General features: G+C 35.9%; 3 protein-coding genes across 3 annotated transcripts; 2 read left to right on the plus strand and 1 right to left on the minus strand.

Moving 5' to 3' along the window:
- Nucleotides 1-412: 412 nt before the first annotated feature.
- Nucleotides 413-2340, minus strand: LOC21400807 (protein FATTY ACID EXPORT 5). Its single transcript, XM_010093833.2, has 3 exons — nt 1949-2340; nt 948-1035; nt 413-822 (listed from the first exon to the last, which is right to left on the minus strand). Exons 1-3 carry the CDS (start codon nt 2145-2147, stop codon nt 750-752), a joined length of 360 nt encoding a protein of 119 aa, XP_010092135.1. The 5' UTR covers nt 2148-2340; the 3' UTR covers nt 413-749.
- A 1673-nt stretch (nt 2341-4013) lies between these two features.
- On the plus strand, nt 4014-7870 carry LOC21400808. Its single transcript, XM_024162826.1, has 3 exons — nt 4014-5470; nt 6480-6838; nt 7825-7870. The coding sequence occupies exon 1, from the start codon at nt 4083-4085 to the stop codon at nt 5370-5372; it is 1290 nt and encodes a 429-aa protein (XP_024018594.1). The 5' UTR covers nt 4014-4082; the 3' UTR covers nt 5373-5470; nt 6480-6838; nt 7825-7870.
- Nucleotides 7775-9697, plus strand: LOC21400809 (F-box/kelch-repeat protein At3g06240). The gene is given in 3 exon segments (XM_024162827.1): nt 7775-7939; nt 8298-8432; nt 8434-9697. Coding segments are annotated over 3 exon segments (1212 nt in total). The 5' UTR covers nt 7775-7885; the 3' UTR covers nt 9457-9697.
- Nucleotides 9698-13267: the final 3570 nt, after the last annotated feature.

Genomic DNA, 13267 nt, shown 5'->3' on the forward strand with positions numbered 1-13267 from the left:
TTGCACACAAAAAAAAAAAAAAAAAAAAAAAAAAAAGGGGCCATGACCAACATTTAAAGAAAAAAGAAACAACATAACATCTCTTTACTGAAAAAAGGTGCCATGACCAACATTTAAAGAAAAAAGAAACAACATAACATCTCTTTACTAATGAAAGATGCCATTATTCCTTGGTTTCATAGCGTTGACTTGCATTAATGTGTCATTTGAAAACGATGGCAAAACTAACATGTACTATTACACGTTGTCAAGATCTTAAAAGAATCACACTTCTAAAAGGACCACAAAAAGTTTCTGATTCCATCCAGGAAAATGACAAATTCCTAGTAGAAACTAGAAAAGAAAAACAGACCCACTTCGAAAATTGCACTGAAATAAAAGGCTTCAAACCTTTGTATGTCATTATAGAAATTGGAAATCAGAAGGTATTTGTGTTATTTTAAAGAGCATTCTCTGCAATCATATAAAGGAAGTATGTCCATTATATAGTATCACTTCAGAATTCAAATTGATTCAAAGAAGAATACAAAGGAGTGTCAGAATAATAACAGCTAGGCTGCAGTTAGAATCAGGTTCTCTTCATCTTCAAAGACATAATTCCTTAAACCGTTATGACACACAAATTGCTAGCAAAGTGCCAAGCAGCAAAAGTTTCTTTAAAAGTCTAATATCTGATGGAAGCATCCGTGTAAGTGCGGCCCAAAAACATCGACTAGAAGTATCAAAATGAGATGCTTAGACGCCTTCATTCATTCGGCCTTGGCAGGAATATGGTTCCCGCCAGTTGCAATTTTGTACAAATAAAACAAAGTCATGAGAGCACTGCAACAAAACATGATAGCAGTTATAATACGCTTATCGCATACCATGAAGAAAAAGTCAATTTGGAGGCGAAATAGAAGCATAGTGGAAAAGGATGGCCAAGTAGAAATCCATGTTCAACGAACCTGATACCGGCAACAACACCAGCTGGCATAATCTTAGAAGTTTGCAAATAGCGCTGCCCCATTACTGTCGTCAGTGCGGCTGCACATACTGTTTTTCAAGACAACTAGAATTAGTTCGGAAACAAGGTTTTCTTAATTCTTTAAGTTGAAGCTACAGATTATACTAATACGCATTCACATAGTGAAAATTAGAAAGAACCGGTCTAGTAATAATCTCGGAGTCTCAGTCGCACGTGCATGCAATGCAAGTGCTCACATCTCATCCCTGCCCGAAAACACCAATTTTCATTACATTCCTTCTTCACGCCTCGTTTTAGAAAAACAAATTCTGGATGTCTAAACCGAAACCAAAAATATCGCGCCTAAAAGCAGTTCCTTCACATGATACTAGCAGGCACGAACTCTATTCCTAAAAGCTATCACTTTGGCTAGTTAATGGCTGTTCCTAGATAACCCTTTGCTTAAAGCCGTCAATGAGACTATCCTACTTATAAAAAACAAATATGCATTTTAACCCCTGCTTATGCATACCAAGTTAACACATAACCATATAATAGTCAAAAATCCACTTTTCTTCCTGTAATTGATTTATCCCCCAACTTACATCAAACACATCCTCTAACAGATACAGCTAATGATGTCCATTTATGTTTGGGAGAATTCTACGATAGAGTATAAAAAATAAATAAAAAAATAAAAAAAAAACCAACAACAACAACACTACATAGATAGGGCACAATTCTAAACTGTCAAATATCCATCAAGCTTCGTCCAATTGTCATACTTTTCGTAATCTATTGTCATTCTTACATGATCTGACAGTTGAAACTCCAATTTATCACATAAAGGAAAGAAACTAAGACGAAACGTTTCTTCAAAGAAACACAAACTCAGATCAATTATCACTGCTATTAAATTTCCATTATTAGCTAATAAACAAAAATCTCAGATCTACAAACTAGAATTTCGCAAAGAAAAACCAGAAATTCAAAAATTCAAACCTGTCTCGAGAATCAAAGCGAAGTAGGAATTCTTCCTCCTCTCGAAGGCCTTGAGGCTGAGAGAGCCGGCGAGAATGAGCACCAATCCAGTGCCCACGCCTCCACCGAGAGAAGCTGTGCTCCCCTTCTTCAGATACCCGATCACGCCTCCAATCGCCACGATCAGCCCGTACGGAATGGTGAAGCAGAAATCGTGCATTTTCCTTTTTTTTTTTTTTTTTTTTTTTTTTTTTTTTTTTTTCCGTTTGGGTTTTTTTCCCGGGAAATTTTCGGATTCTCGGAAACTTTAACCAGTTTTCGCTCGCGGATAGATCAGGCGAGATTTTTGTGTGAAACTGAAATTTATTGTCAACGACTACTGGCGCGTGGAGATTGCTTTAGTCAAAAAGTTGATGTTCAGTGCATATTCCCAACTCCCATCTTTACTGTCTTTCCAGAAAGGCCCCTTGATTACGTCATGATAATAAAGAATAATCAACTTCTAGTTTTTTTTTTTTTATAAATAAATTATACTGTTGCACCTCTAATTTTAATTGTTTTTAATTACACCATATATTTTTCTTTTCATAATTATATCTTAAATTTTAAAATAATTAGTAATTGAAATTATAAAATTGACGGATATTTTTAAATTAATGGTTCTAGACATTCCATTTACACTTACATGCGACCTGATTTAAAAAATGTCAAATTTTTTCTTCCATATGTGAATTTCATGTTAAATTGTGATTTTTTTTTGAAGGATTAAATTGTGAATTTCATGTTAACGCTAGAAAGTTATTAGATTTTAATTGTTATTGATCGAAAAGTTCAGAGTACAATTCTTAAAAATAATAATTTAAGAAGTATTAAGTAAAAACAAAAAATTAAAAATGAAATAGTACAATTTCCTCTTTTTTTTGGAAGACTTTTAGTCATTTTTAACTTGATAATCATTGAGAATTATGAGTTATTCATCAAGTGCATATCCAATTTATCCACCTTTGGTATTTTTGACAAAGATAATGTTAAGAATTATAGGTTGTGTTTGGAATTGATCCCGTTTTTATTTTTTATGTTTTTTTAGAAATTTAAAATAAAAATGTTTTTAAAACGGCATTTGACGCAATAAAGATAAACACGGAAATAAAAATGATTTTTTGGTTTAGTGTAAAATGAGAGAGAAATGAAAAATGACTTTTAGTCGTTTTTTATTTTTTATTTTTGTTTTCAACTCTCTCGAGCATAGAGAAAGAGAGAGAGACATTAATGAGTTTTTTATACTGAAAATAATCTTTTGATAAAACTACCAAAGATATTTTTAAAAATGATTTATGTATGAGATTAAAAACGTTTTCATTTTTATTTTCATACAAAAAATAAAATCATTTTGAAATGAGTTTCAAACGCACCCATAACTTTTATGTCGATTTTCTTTTCAAAATAAGACAAAAAAATAATAAATAATGTGACATCTTAACAAGAAAAGAAAGAAAAGCAATAACAATATTTCGACCCAAAGGAAAAAAAAAACAAATAATACATAAAATTACTCATCTACCTTTCAAAAATTCTAATACTCTTTGCGGAATAAATCTTCATTCAGTGATTTTTATAAAATTAGAACGGAGTGTAGGCAAATGGACAGTGGATGCATCACGTGTTTTGAAAACGCTACTGAGCTTTATGTGTCTAAAGTAAATAATGTTTTATGAATATTGATGCGTTATGTAACGAAAGTTAAGTTTACGAGACAGTAAGGTTATGCATAGCAATCTCAAATCACAAAGTTTAATTAATATATCTAAATGCTATAGCATTAACAAAATACATAACAAAAATACTACAGCATTAAGATGTATAAATAGTAATGATACGTGAATGACATGTTAAATATATGTCCACGAATAAGGAGGACAAGATCAAAATTTTAAAGAAAAATTAAAAATATTTTCGGGATAGTAACTTTACTACATTCTCTCATGTTTAGTAATAAATTTCAGAGAGCCGGTATCTTACTTAAGCTTCTTAGTCTGCATTTTCAAAATTTTCAAATAAAGAATAAAGTTGATATCTTTTTATTTTTACCTTGTTGAAAAATGAAAATAGAATATTACTTTTTCAAAAAAAAAAAAAAAAAAAATCTAGCAGGTAAATGTTGGCGACAAGAATCCGTCCACCGGCTCAGAACAGCCGTTTCTGCTCAGTCCTCAAAAGGCCATTATCGTTTTTTCCCCAAGCCCTAAAAATGGCGGAGATTCGCGCCAACTCCAAGAGACCCACTTGCCCAACGTGCGCCAAACCGGCATGGCTCTGCCTCTGCGCTCGGATCAAGACCAGAGAGCTCGACAACTCTGTAAGTGTCACCATTCTTCAACACAGTCTAGAGGAAAAACACCCTCTTAATTCCGCTAGGATTGCGAGATTAGGGCTAAAAAACGTCAATTTGGCAACTGTTTCTGACGTGAATTTCGAAGCCCAGTTCGTTATCCGATTGATGGAGCGTAATTCTGAAATGGGTTCTTTTTGTGGTTCAAAAGAGAATGAGTTTGACGAAGTTTTTGAAGATGTGGGTGATTTAGCACACCAGGTGTTTGCAAAATGCCTGAAAGAGAAGAGCTTTGATTTTATTGGTGCTAATGGGAAAAGTGGTTTAGAGAGTGATATCCGTGATTCTAAGAATACAAAAAATCATGTTGAAAGTTTGTATTTCGAGAAAAAATCGGGCTTGGGAAGAATTCAAGAGGGTGTTGGTGCAAAGGATGATTTTGGTTTTGAGACTTCTGATAAGCAACCAGTTAAACAACCTGATGAAGAAAAGATTACTAATTTGGTTTATGATGAAGGACCCGTGATCACTGCTACAATTGGCAAAAAAGGTGTAGTTAGCTGTCTTTCTCACATTTGGATGCTGCAAAACCATCACGGGAAGTCGAATTTTGATGAAATTTTAGAATCTCAAGCTGCCCGAGATGCTTTGGCGAAAGGATATGTTGTGCAAAAGTTGCAAAAGCGGCAACGGGAAGGGAGCTTAGAGTTGGAAGAGTACATGGAATTTGAGATTGCGGTTCCTCCTGGCTCCATACTCTTGTTTCCAAGCAAACAAGCGGTTGGTGTTGACAGACTCAAAGCTATTGCTCTCGACGTGACGAATTTGATTGTTCTGGATGGAACGTGGGCAAAGGCGAAGAGAATGTATGCCGAAAACCCGTGGTTGAAACTTTTGCCACACTTGAAGTTAGAACTAGACAAGGTGAGCTTGTATAGCGGAGTGAGGATGCAGCCAAAAGCTGGATGTTTGTCCAGCATTGAGAGCATTGTATATGCACTTAAGGAATTAGGGGACGAGAATCATGAGGGCTTGGATGATCTCTTGGATGTTTTCGAGTCCATGGTTGGTGACCAGAAGAGATGTAAAGAGAGGAGGTTAAGCAATGCCTCTTAGTTTTGAACAATGCTACCACCCACTAATAGCAGGTTTCACGGGGCCCCACAAGTGGGGCTTACCTTCTATTAGTGATGAGTTTAATGCTAGCTGTGCCCGTAAGCATTTTTTTTAGGCTTTATTATAATGTCCATTTCTTATTTAGAGTTGACAGAATGCTAAAACTAGTGAAACCAAAAAAAGTGCACGTAGATGTTTTATATCGTCATAGAAAGTTCTATAGTACCATTGTTGTGTTGTAGACTTGTAGGTGGTTGCTTCATTTTTATCATAAATTTATTATTTTATCATAAACAGACGCCTTATTTTTTGCCTTGCCCTTTTATCACACAGCCAAATCCATAATCTGTTGGAAACTAGAATTTTCTAATTTGTGCTTTTCAGAACTTGAGAATAATTCCTAATCTATCCCTTGAACATTAATTAGCCTTGTATCCACCTTATCAATTAGCCTAAACCAGACAATCGCTAGTTTTACCTCAAAGAAGCAATTTTTAGTATGTAGCCTATGTTTTCTATAATTGCTGGTTGTGAAAGAACTTTGAACATGGATGTGGCATAGTGTTCCCCTTCTAGACCTTTTTCTTTTTTTTCTTTTTTTTTAATATTCTGTTTTTTTTTTTTTTTTTTTAATATTCTGTTTGGTTTAAGTGAACCCTCCACTTTGAAGACATGAATGCTTAATATGTTGAAAATATCGTAGTGTTTTTGTCATTATTAGTATTGTTGAATGTTGAATTTATCTTTTCCTCTGATATTGCATTACTTGAGGCATATTTGGAATGTAGATGCAGCTCAAAAGCCGAGTATTCTGTTATTTATCAGGTAAGTGACTTGGGGCTTCAATGTAACTCTCACTTGGGCACAAGTTTGATTTTGTTTTAACTTTGAACTGAACTTATATCACTGTTTCACTAGGCAATGGGGTTGATCGTATGAGGTACTAGTGTCCCTTTATTATTTTGGAGAAAGTATTTATTGCTTTTTCGCTGTTTGAATGTCTCTATTCCTATATTGCATCTGCAGGCAAAAAATGGAAAAAAAAAATAAAGAAAAAAAGATGGTTTGTTGTGCGTTTTAACGGTATATGTTTATTAATTTCTGCAGCATCGTTTCATAGTATGATTTGATTTGGAGGCTGAAGATGATGAACCGGACCGTTCGAAAGATACCGATGCGACACCGATGCGACGAGTGAATTTGATTGGGAGACTACTCATAGCCAACTAGTTAATCAATTTGATGAAGAAAAGCTTCCTAATTTTGATTGTGATGGTTAAAGATGTTCAAAAGAGGTGGTGAAGGACTTGTGACCATACCAAGTAGCCAAATTTCGCCCCCACCCTTGACACGACGAGATCCCCTTCGCCGTTCGCCTCCTCGCCATGTGTGATTGAGTCACCCTCATACAGCTTGCACGCTTGCAATTTACCATAAGATCTTCTTCAATAAGTGAATATTTTAGGGTCAGTTTTTAATTCCAGTTAATATATGACTTTATATAAGAGTTTTTTATTATAGTAAAAAAGTTAAATGTGACTGTTTCTGATAGTTTTTTACTATAGTAAAACTCAAATTCTAAATTCGAATCAATGAAATAAACAGAGCATTATTGATGTTTGCATGCCATTTACCGTGCAGAAATGAAAGATTTTATAAAATACCCCAATTGAATGTTTAAGTTCAGGCTTAATTTTATTTTATCATTTTTGTAAAAATTAAGTAAATGGTCATTTTTTTTACCACTTTTTAAAATGACTGAGCTTTTCTTTTTTTTTTTTTAGACAACTAACTAATTTTTTTTATTTTAAAAAAAGGGTCGTTTTTCTATAATAATCAATAAGTAAATGACTCACGATTAATTGAATGGTTCACTATTAGTTTACAAAGGATTTATCATTAATAGAATTGTAATTTTTTAATTGGAAGTTAATTACTAATAGATATTGATTAATAATTAAAAATTATCGAATTAAGTTATAGACCGTTAAGTTAGTTATTGATAAATCGTTAAATTAATCAATAATAGCTAAGTTAATTAAGAGTCTATTTAGTTCGTTGATTTAAGTTTTTAATTCGAGTTATATGTGATTTTATATGAGAGTTTTTTACTGTAATAAAAAAATTAGATTGTGATTATTTCTTAGAGTTTTTTACTGTAATAAAACTTAAATTTTAAATTTCAAGGGAAATGAATACGGCCTAATTATTAACTACTAAACTCATGGATAGTAGACAAAATTAAATAGTGATTAACAGTTTTCCTATTTTAATAAACCTAAATAAAACGATCATATACATAATACATCTATATCCTTTTTCTTTTTATTTTTACTTTTTTTAAGAGTAAAAAGACTTTTAAGAGTTGGAAAGACGCAGATATTTTTTTCCTAAGAAAAAAAAAAAAAACAGATATTTTGGTTTTCCAGAATGAAGACTCCTGTCTCTTTAGGGTTTTCTGTTCCCAATTCTCCTTCAGTTCACTCTAGCTTCAACCACCACCGTTGACGGCCATGGGCTTAGCAGCCACCCCGTTCCTTCTGTTTTGCTTCAGTTCATCTCTCAAGGCGAGTCTTCTTGTGAACTCTCTCTCATTCTTAAAAGCATTACCAAGTTTTTCATTTGAAATTTGCAGCTATGCCCTTTTAATCCCATGGAAAACGAATTTTAATATGAGTGGATCGGAGACTAGATTTTGCTTGTCTTATGTTTCTGTAGAGATTTATATTTATATGGTCGAGTTTTCATGTTCGGTAGTAACCCCAAGGAATTAAAAATTGGTCGCAGTGTATGAAATCTCCGAGTTTTCATGTTCTACAAAGTTTTATTATTTTTCGTTTGTGTATGTAATAGTCACTTTAATTGAGTTTTCATCTTCTGTCCTTGCAACTAAGAAACTAGAAATTTGGTAATTGTTTTGTGTAGAAAGTAGAAGAAATGGGGAGAAATTGTCATCATATGCCAGAAGAGATAGTGGAGAATATCTTGTTAAGATTGCCTGTTAAATCTCTGTTACGCTTCAAATGCGTTTGTAAATCGTGGTACGCTCTCATCAGCGATAGATCGTTTTGCGGACAACCACCTCCACTTTAACAAGAAAATTAGCCCATCTTCCACATCATTGTTTTTGACTTATGATGATTTTCCAACTCTCCAAAGTGTTTTGATTACCATCTCTAATGAGGATGAGGATGATTCGTTTCCTTGTGTTGTTGAGGATCTCAATTTATCACATATTTGGGGAAGAGAGGATACAGGAATTGTGACGGCTTCTCATTGCAACGGCATCATTTCGCTAACTTTTTCATACGACACAACAACAACTGTCTTCTATAATCCAGCAATCAGAGACTTCAAGTTTCTTCCTAGACGACCACTTCCTGATGGATTTAGAGCTAGAACTGCTGGGTTTGGATACGACTCCGAAGCTAATGATTATAAGTTCGTCAGGATTTTAGATTCTGCAAAGTCGGAATGCAGGATTTTAGATTCTGCAAAGTCGGAATGCATTGCCGAGGTGTACACTCTTGGTTCTGATTGTTGGAAACAGATTAATGTCAATATAGAGCCTCATTTTGGATGGAACCTTTGGAAATTGGGAGTGTTCTGCAAAGGAGTTTATTTTTGGTGGATGCAAGGGGAGCACGAGGATACAATCCTTTCTTTTGACATGTCTACTGATGAGTTTCATTACATTCCATTACCAGATTATCTGCAATGGGAAGATGACCCTCTTTCTCTAAATTTTATGGTGTGGAATGAATCTTTAGCCGTACTTTCCTTTCCTTATCTAGATTGGGAGTATGTTGAATTTTGGGTTATAGATAGCGACTTTAGTGGTGCTGAAGGTCCTTCTTGGACTAAACATCTGACTATACGGCATGGCCCCTTTGCAGCGGTTGAAGATCCGATAATATTTTGGAAGAGTGATGAGCTTCTCTTTCGCACTGCGGATGAAAAGCTAGTGTCTTACAACCTTGGTACCGAAAACATTAGGAACCTTCCTATTCATGGGAGGATACCAGGAGACTGCTATGGTCACTTCTATATGCAGAGTTTGATTCCAGTCAACGGTGGAAACTAACTCTACTTGGTATTGGTTACGCCTGATATCCGCCTTGTCAATCAGCCTAGGTGAAAAAAGATGCATCAGATAAGAATCTCATTTGAAAGGCAATATCTAGTTTTACCCCATAACAAGAAAATTTTATTTTATTTTAATGCTTTAACATGTAGCCTGTGGTTGACCTGGAGATGGAATATAAGCTAATACCACATATAGACTTTGTTTTCTGTTATTGTCATTTCTAACATCACATGATCATCTTCTCGAAATCTTATTTTAATGCTAAATCACAGTTTATGTTGATTTATGAAGCATCCTGTTCTAGTAATATTTGAATTTGAATTTGGAATAGTGAATATAAGGTAATTAAAGTAAATTTATTATATTGGAAGGGCTATTTTAGGGAGAGAGTAATTGTAATTTACAATGGGTTTTACACTTAATTGTTATTCAACTGTTTTAGTGGAATTAGTAATTCCATTTAATAAGTTATTCATGTGGCTTGTTGAACCAGATGTCATTCTCGTCCCATCAAACCAAACGCACACTTATTGTTGCTCTCCCAAAATCTCTTTGGAAAAAGAAGCTCCCACGTATATTTCTGCACTTTATATTTTGTTGGTTATAAGTTGTTCATTCTCGATCTAAGGCCAAGTTTGGAATATTTTAAAATAAGCAACTTTTAGTTTATTAAGGCCCCGTTCACTTCGCTGATTCGAGTTTAAAATTTGAGTTTTTCTATAGTAAAAAGCTCTCACAAACAATCACATTTAACTTTTTTATTACAGTAAAAAGCTCTCACATAAAGTCACATCTCAACTCGAATTAGCGAAGTGAACGGGGCGTTAGTTCAAAAACTGCTTTTGACTTGTTTAGATAGACACATTAATCAAGTTTTTAGCTTTTATAAGCTCTTTTAGAACATCCTACATTCTTGGTGTTTATAAAAAGTTTTTTATTTACATTTTTGACATTTTATTTGTGAATAAAAAATTAAAAATTCTATCCATATTTTCATGTTACGTTACTTTTGTACAAAATTGGGCAATGATAAAACAACTTTTGTGTGAGCAATTTCTCCCAACTCCCTTTGATCCAAATTTATTTTAACAAAACCGCAATTGTGAGCAAGGAAACCAATTGGTATTAGAATATGGTGATGAGTTCCAAACGCCAAGTATGAGATATTGGTGAACTGGTGAACATGAGATTCAACGTATTATTAGATTTCTTAGTGGATTGAAGAAAGAGATTTGAGAAGAAATTTCTTTATTGACGGTGTTTGATTTGTCCGATGTTATTAATTTACCAACAGAAGTTGAATGTAATCTTATGGAGCTTAGTGAGGGCACTTTTGAAAAAGGTCTAAAGAGGAGCAACAGTTGATTGTTGAGGGCTTAGTTAAGGATGAGCTTGAATTGAAAGATGGATTAGTTGTGGATGAGCTTGAATTGAAGAAAGATGGTTTTGTTGTGTGCGAATTTGATTGAAGAAGGATCGATGGGTTTATTAGCAACCTCGACCCGTTTCACATCCAACAAAGCTGAGGGAGTTTCCCCAGCATACGGAAAAAAAAAATCCAGGATGTCGGCTTTCAAAAGACAAGTAAGGGACTTTCTGTGGAAAGTTCTATAACTTCTATTACAGGATAGAAATAGAGGTCACAAGGTAAGGGACCGCTTTATTTTTATTTCCTTTTATGCTTCTAGAAACAGCTCTGAGAGTATCAGCAAAAGAAGAATGAAGGTTGTTCACCGATTCAAGTGGTACGTGAGTTGGGTTTTAAAACGTCAGAAGACAGTTTGGTTCTGATCTACCGTTGGTGTTAAATGGAGAACTGCGAGGGTGAGGAATTGGGTGGGAGATTGGGATTGAGAAACAAAAGGCGTCAAGAGAGATTGAGACCTATTTCACATCCACCTTATTGCGGACTTCACGCGAGTGACATTGAGTGATTTCAAGACCAAAGGGTTGAGGTGCCGTCATTGACGAATAGCTTGGTATTTTGGTGGATGTATTAATAAATCTCATGGGTGCAAATATAATTACTCATTATGTATTTCAATTACTTTCATGTTTCGCAAATTTTGAAAATCTCGTTTTTATTCACGCGAGTGACAAGTTGAAAAATCTCTGTTTAGTGTTTTCATGTTCTTGATCTCCTTCCATTCACTCTGTCTTCAATGACCACCATCGACGGCCACGCCTTTACTTCATTTTCATTTCTCAAGGTGAGTTGATAACTCAATGAAATAGAGTTATTTAGCATACTTTTAGGCTTAGTAGTTGTTTATTTTCTCAAGGTAAAATGCCTTAGTGTTAGTATTTTGTATAACATTTGTTAGTTTTTGTTTAGTTGATAGAAGGTTGATATTTTTGGAGCAATCTCGTTATAACATGGATTTAGTCCTCATGTTCAATACAGGAAAACAACAGGGCAGTGTTGGTATTTCCCTTTCCTTTTCGACAAAAAAAAAAGAAACCCTAGCAGCCCCCACCTCCCAACCCCACCTCGTGCTTCCTTGGCTTTAATTTCTCCCACACCGTCGACCCTACATACCGACCTTTTCTGAGCCTCACAGTTGCTCGAATTCGAGGGCCCCAGCTGTTCAGAGTAGCCAAGTGGACTTTGGGCACCAGTTTTGCATCTAAAGTTTGGGGGCGTGCTTCATTCTGCTCGAGCAGCACCTCTATTTGTTGATTTAACAATGGTGCACACAAAAAGACCCGTCAACAAGATAGTAGGTCGGTTGCCAAAGGACCCGCAACTCAATTATAGGACATTTCTCTCACTAGCGGCTGAAACCAGGTACGAGAAGTGTATTTTCAAGCGCTCTTTTAGCCCTGAAAAGGGTTTCTTGTTGACGGACTCCCCCACTATGGGGTATGACAAGTCAATATCCTCAGTGATTAGTGCCCTTAATTGGAAAAAATTCTGCTCTCACCCGCCGGCCGCCATTGTTCCTCTTTTCAAAGAGTTTTATGCCCATTTCACCAAAGAGGGGCAGCAACGGGTGTATGCGCGTGGCGTTCTGGTCCCAGTTGACCCGGACGCCATCAACAGCTTTTATGGGTTAGGGGGGTCCGTCGATTTGCACTCTGAGTTTGCAGCGACTGCTGATGCGACGCAGCTGGACGCAATGCTTGATTACCTCTGTATCGAAGGCACACCCGGAGCATATCAAAACAGGGTGCCATGATAGTTCCAAGAAGTAGCCTCGCACCGCAGGGCAAGATCTGGTACCATTTTCTAAAAACCCGCTTGCTACCATCAATGACTATGGACACTGTGTCAAAAGACTGCATGTTGCTGCTGGATTCCATCATCCAATGCCGCCCGGCAAATGTGGGGAAAATAATCCACAAGGAGCTTTGCGCATGTGTGCGTAAGTCGGGCAGCAGTTTGTGGTTTCCAGCCCTCATTTCGGGTTTGTGTCTAAGCAATGGAGTGCCGGTGTTTCCCACTGAGGAGAGATTGTCATCACGAGGCGCTATAACCACTCGGACTATAGCCCGGATGACATAAGTCCGACTTGATGACGCACGTCCAGTTGAGCAGCCTGCCATCGATGATGAGGAGCAAGACCCTGCGCCGCAGGCCACCACCAGTGGATAGGCTGCCGAGTCCAGTAGTAGGGGTCAAGCCTCTGAGGGAATGGTTCACTCCCTCCGCATGTTGGAATAGCGCATCACTCTTCAGGAAATTCAGCAGTTTCAAACGTTGAAAATGCTGCAGCAAATGCATAAGCAGTAACAAAAATACTAGGCCTATGCAAGGCAACGGGACATCGCCTTGAAGAAGTCACTTCAGAAAAACTTCACCAAGCCA

Source organism: Morus notabilis, unplaced genomic scaffold (assembly GCF_000414095.1).
Source record: "Morus notabilis unplaced genomic scaffold, ASM41409v2 Scaffold946, whole genome shotgun sequence".
Taxonomy (NCBI): Eukaryota; Viridiplantae; Streptophyta; class Magnoliopsida; order Rosales; family Moraceae; genus Morus; species Morus notabilis.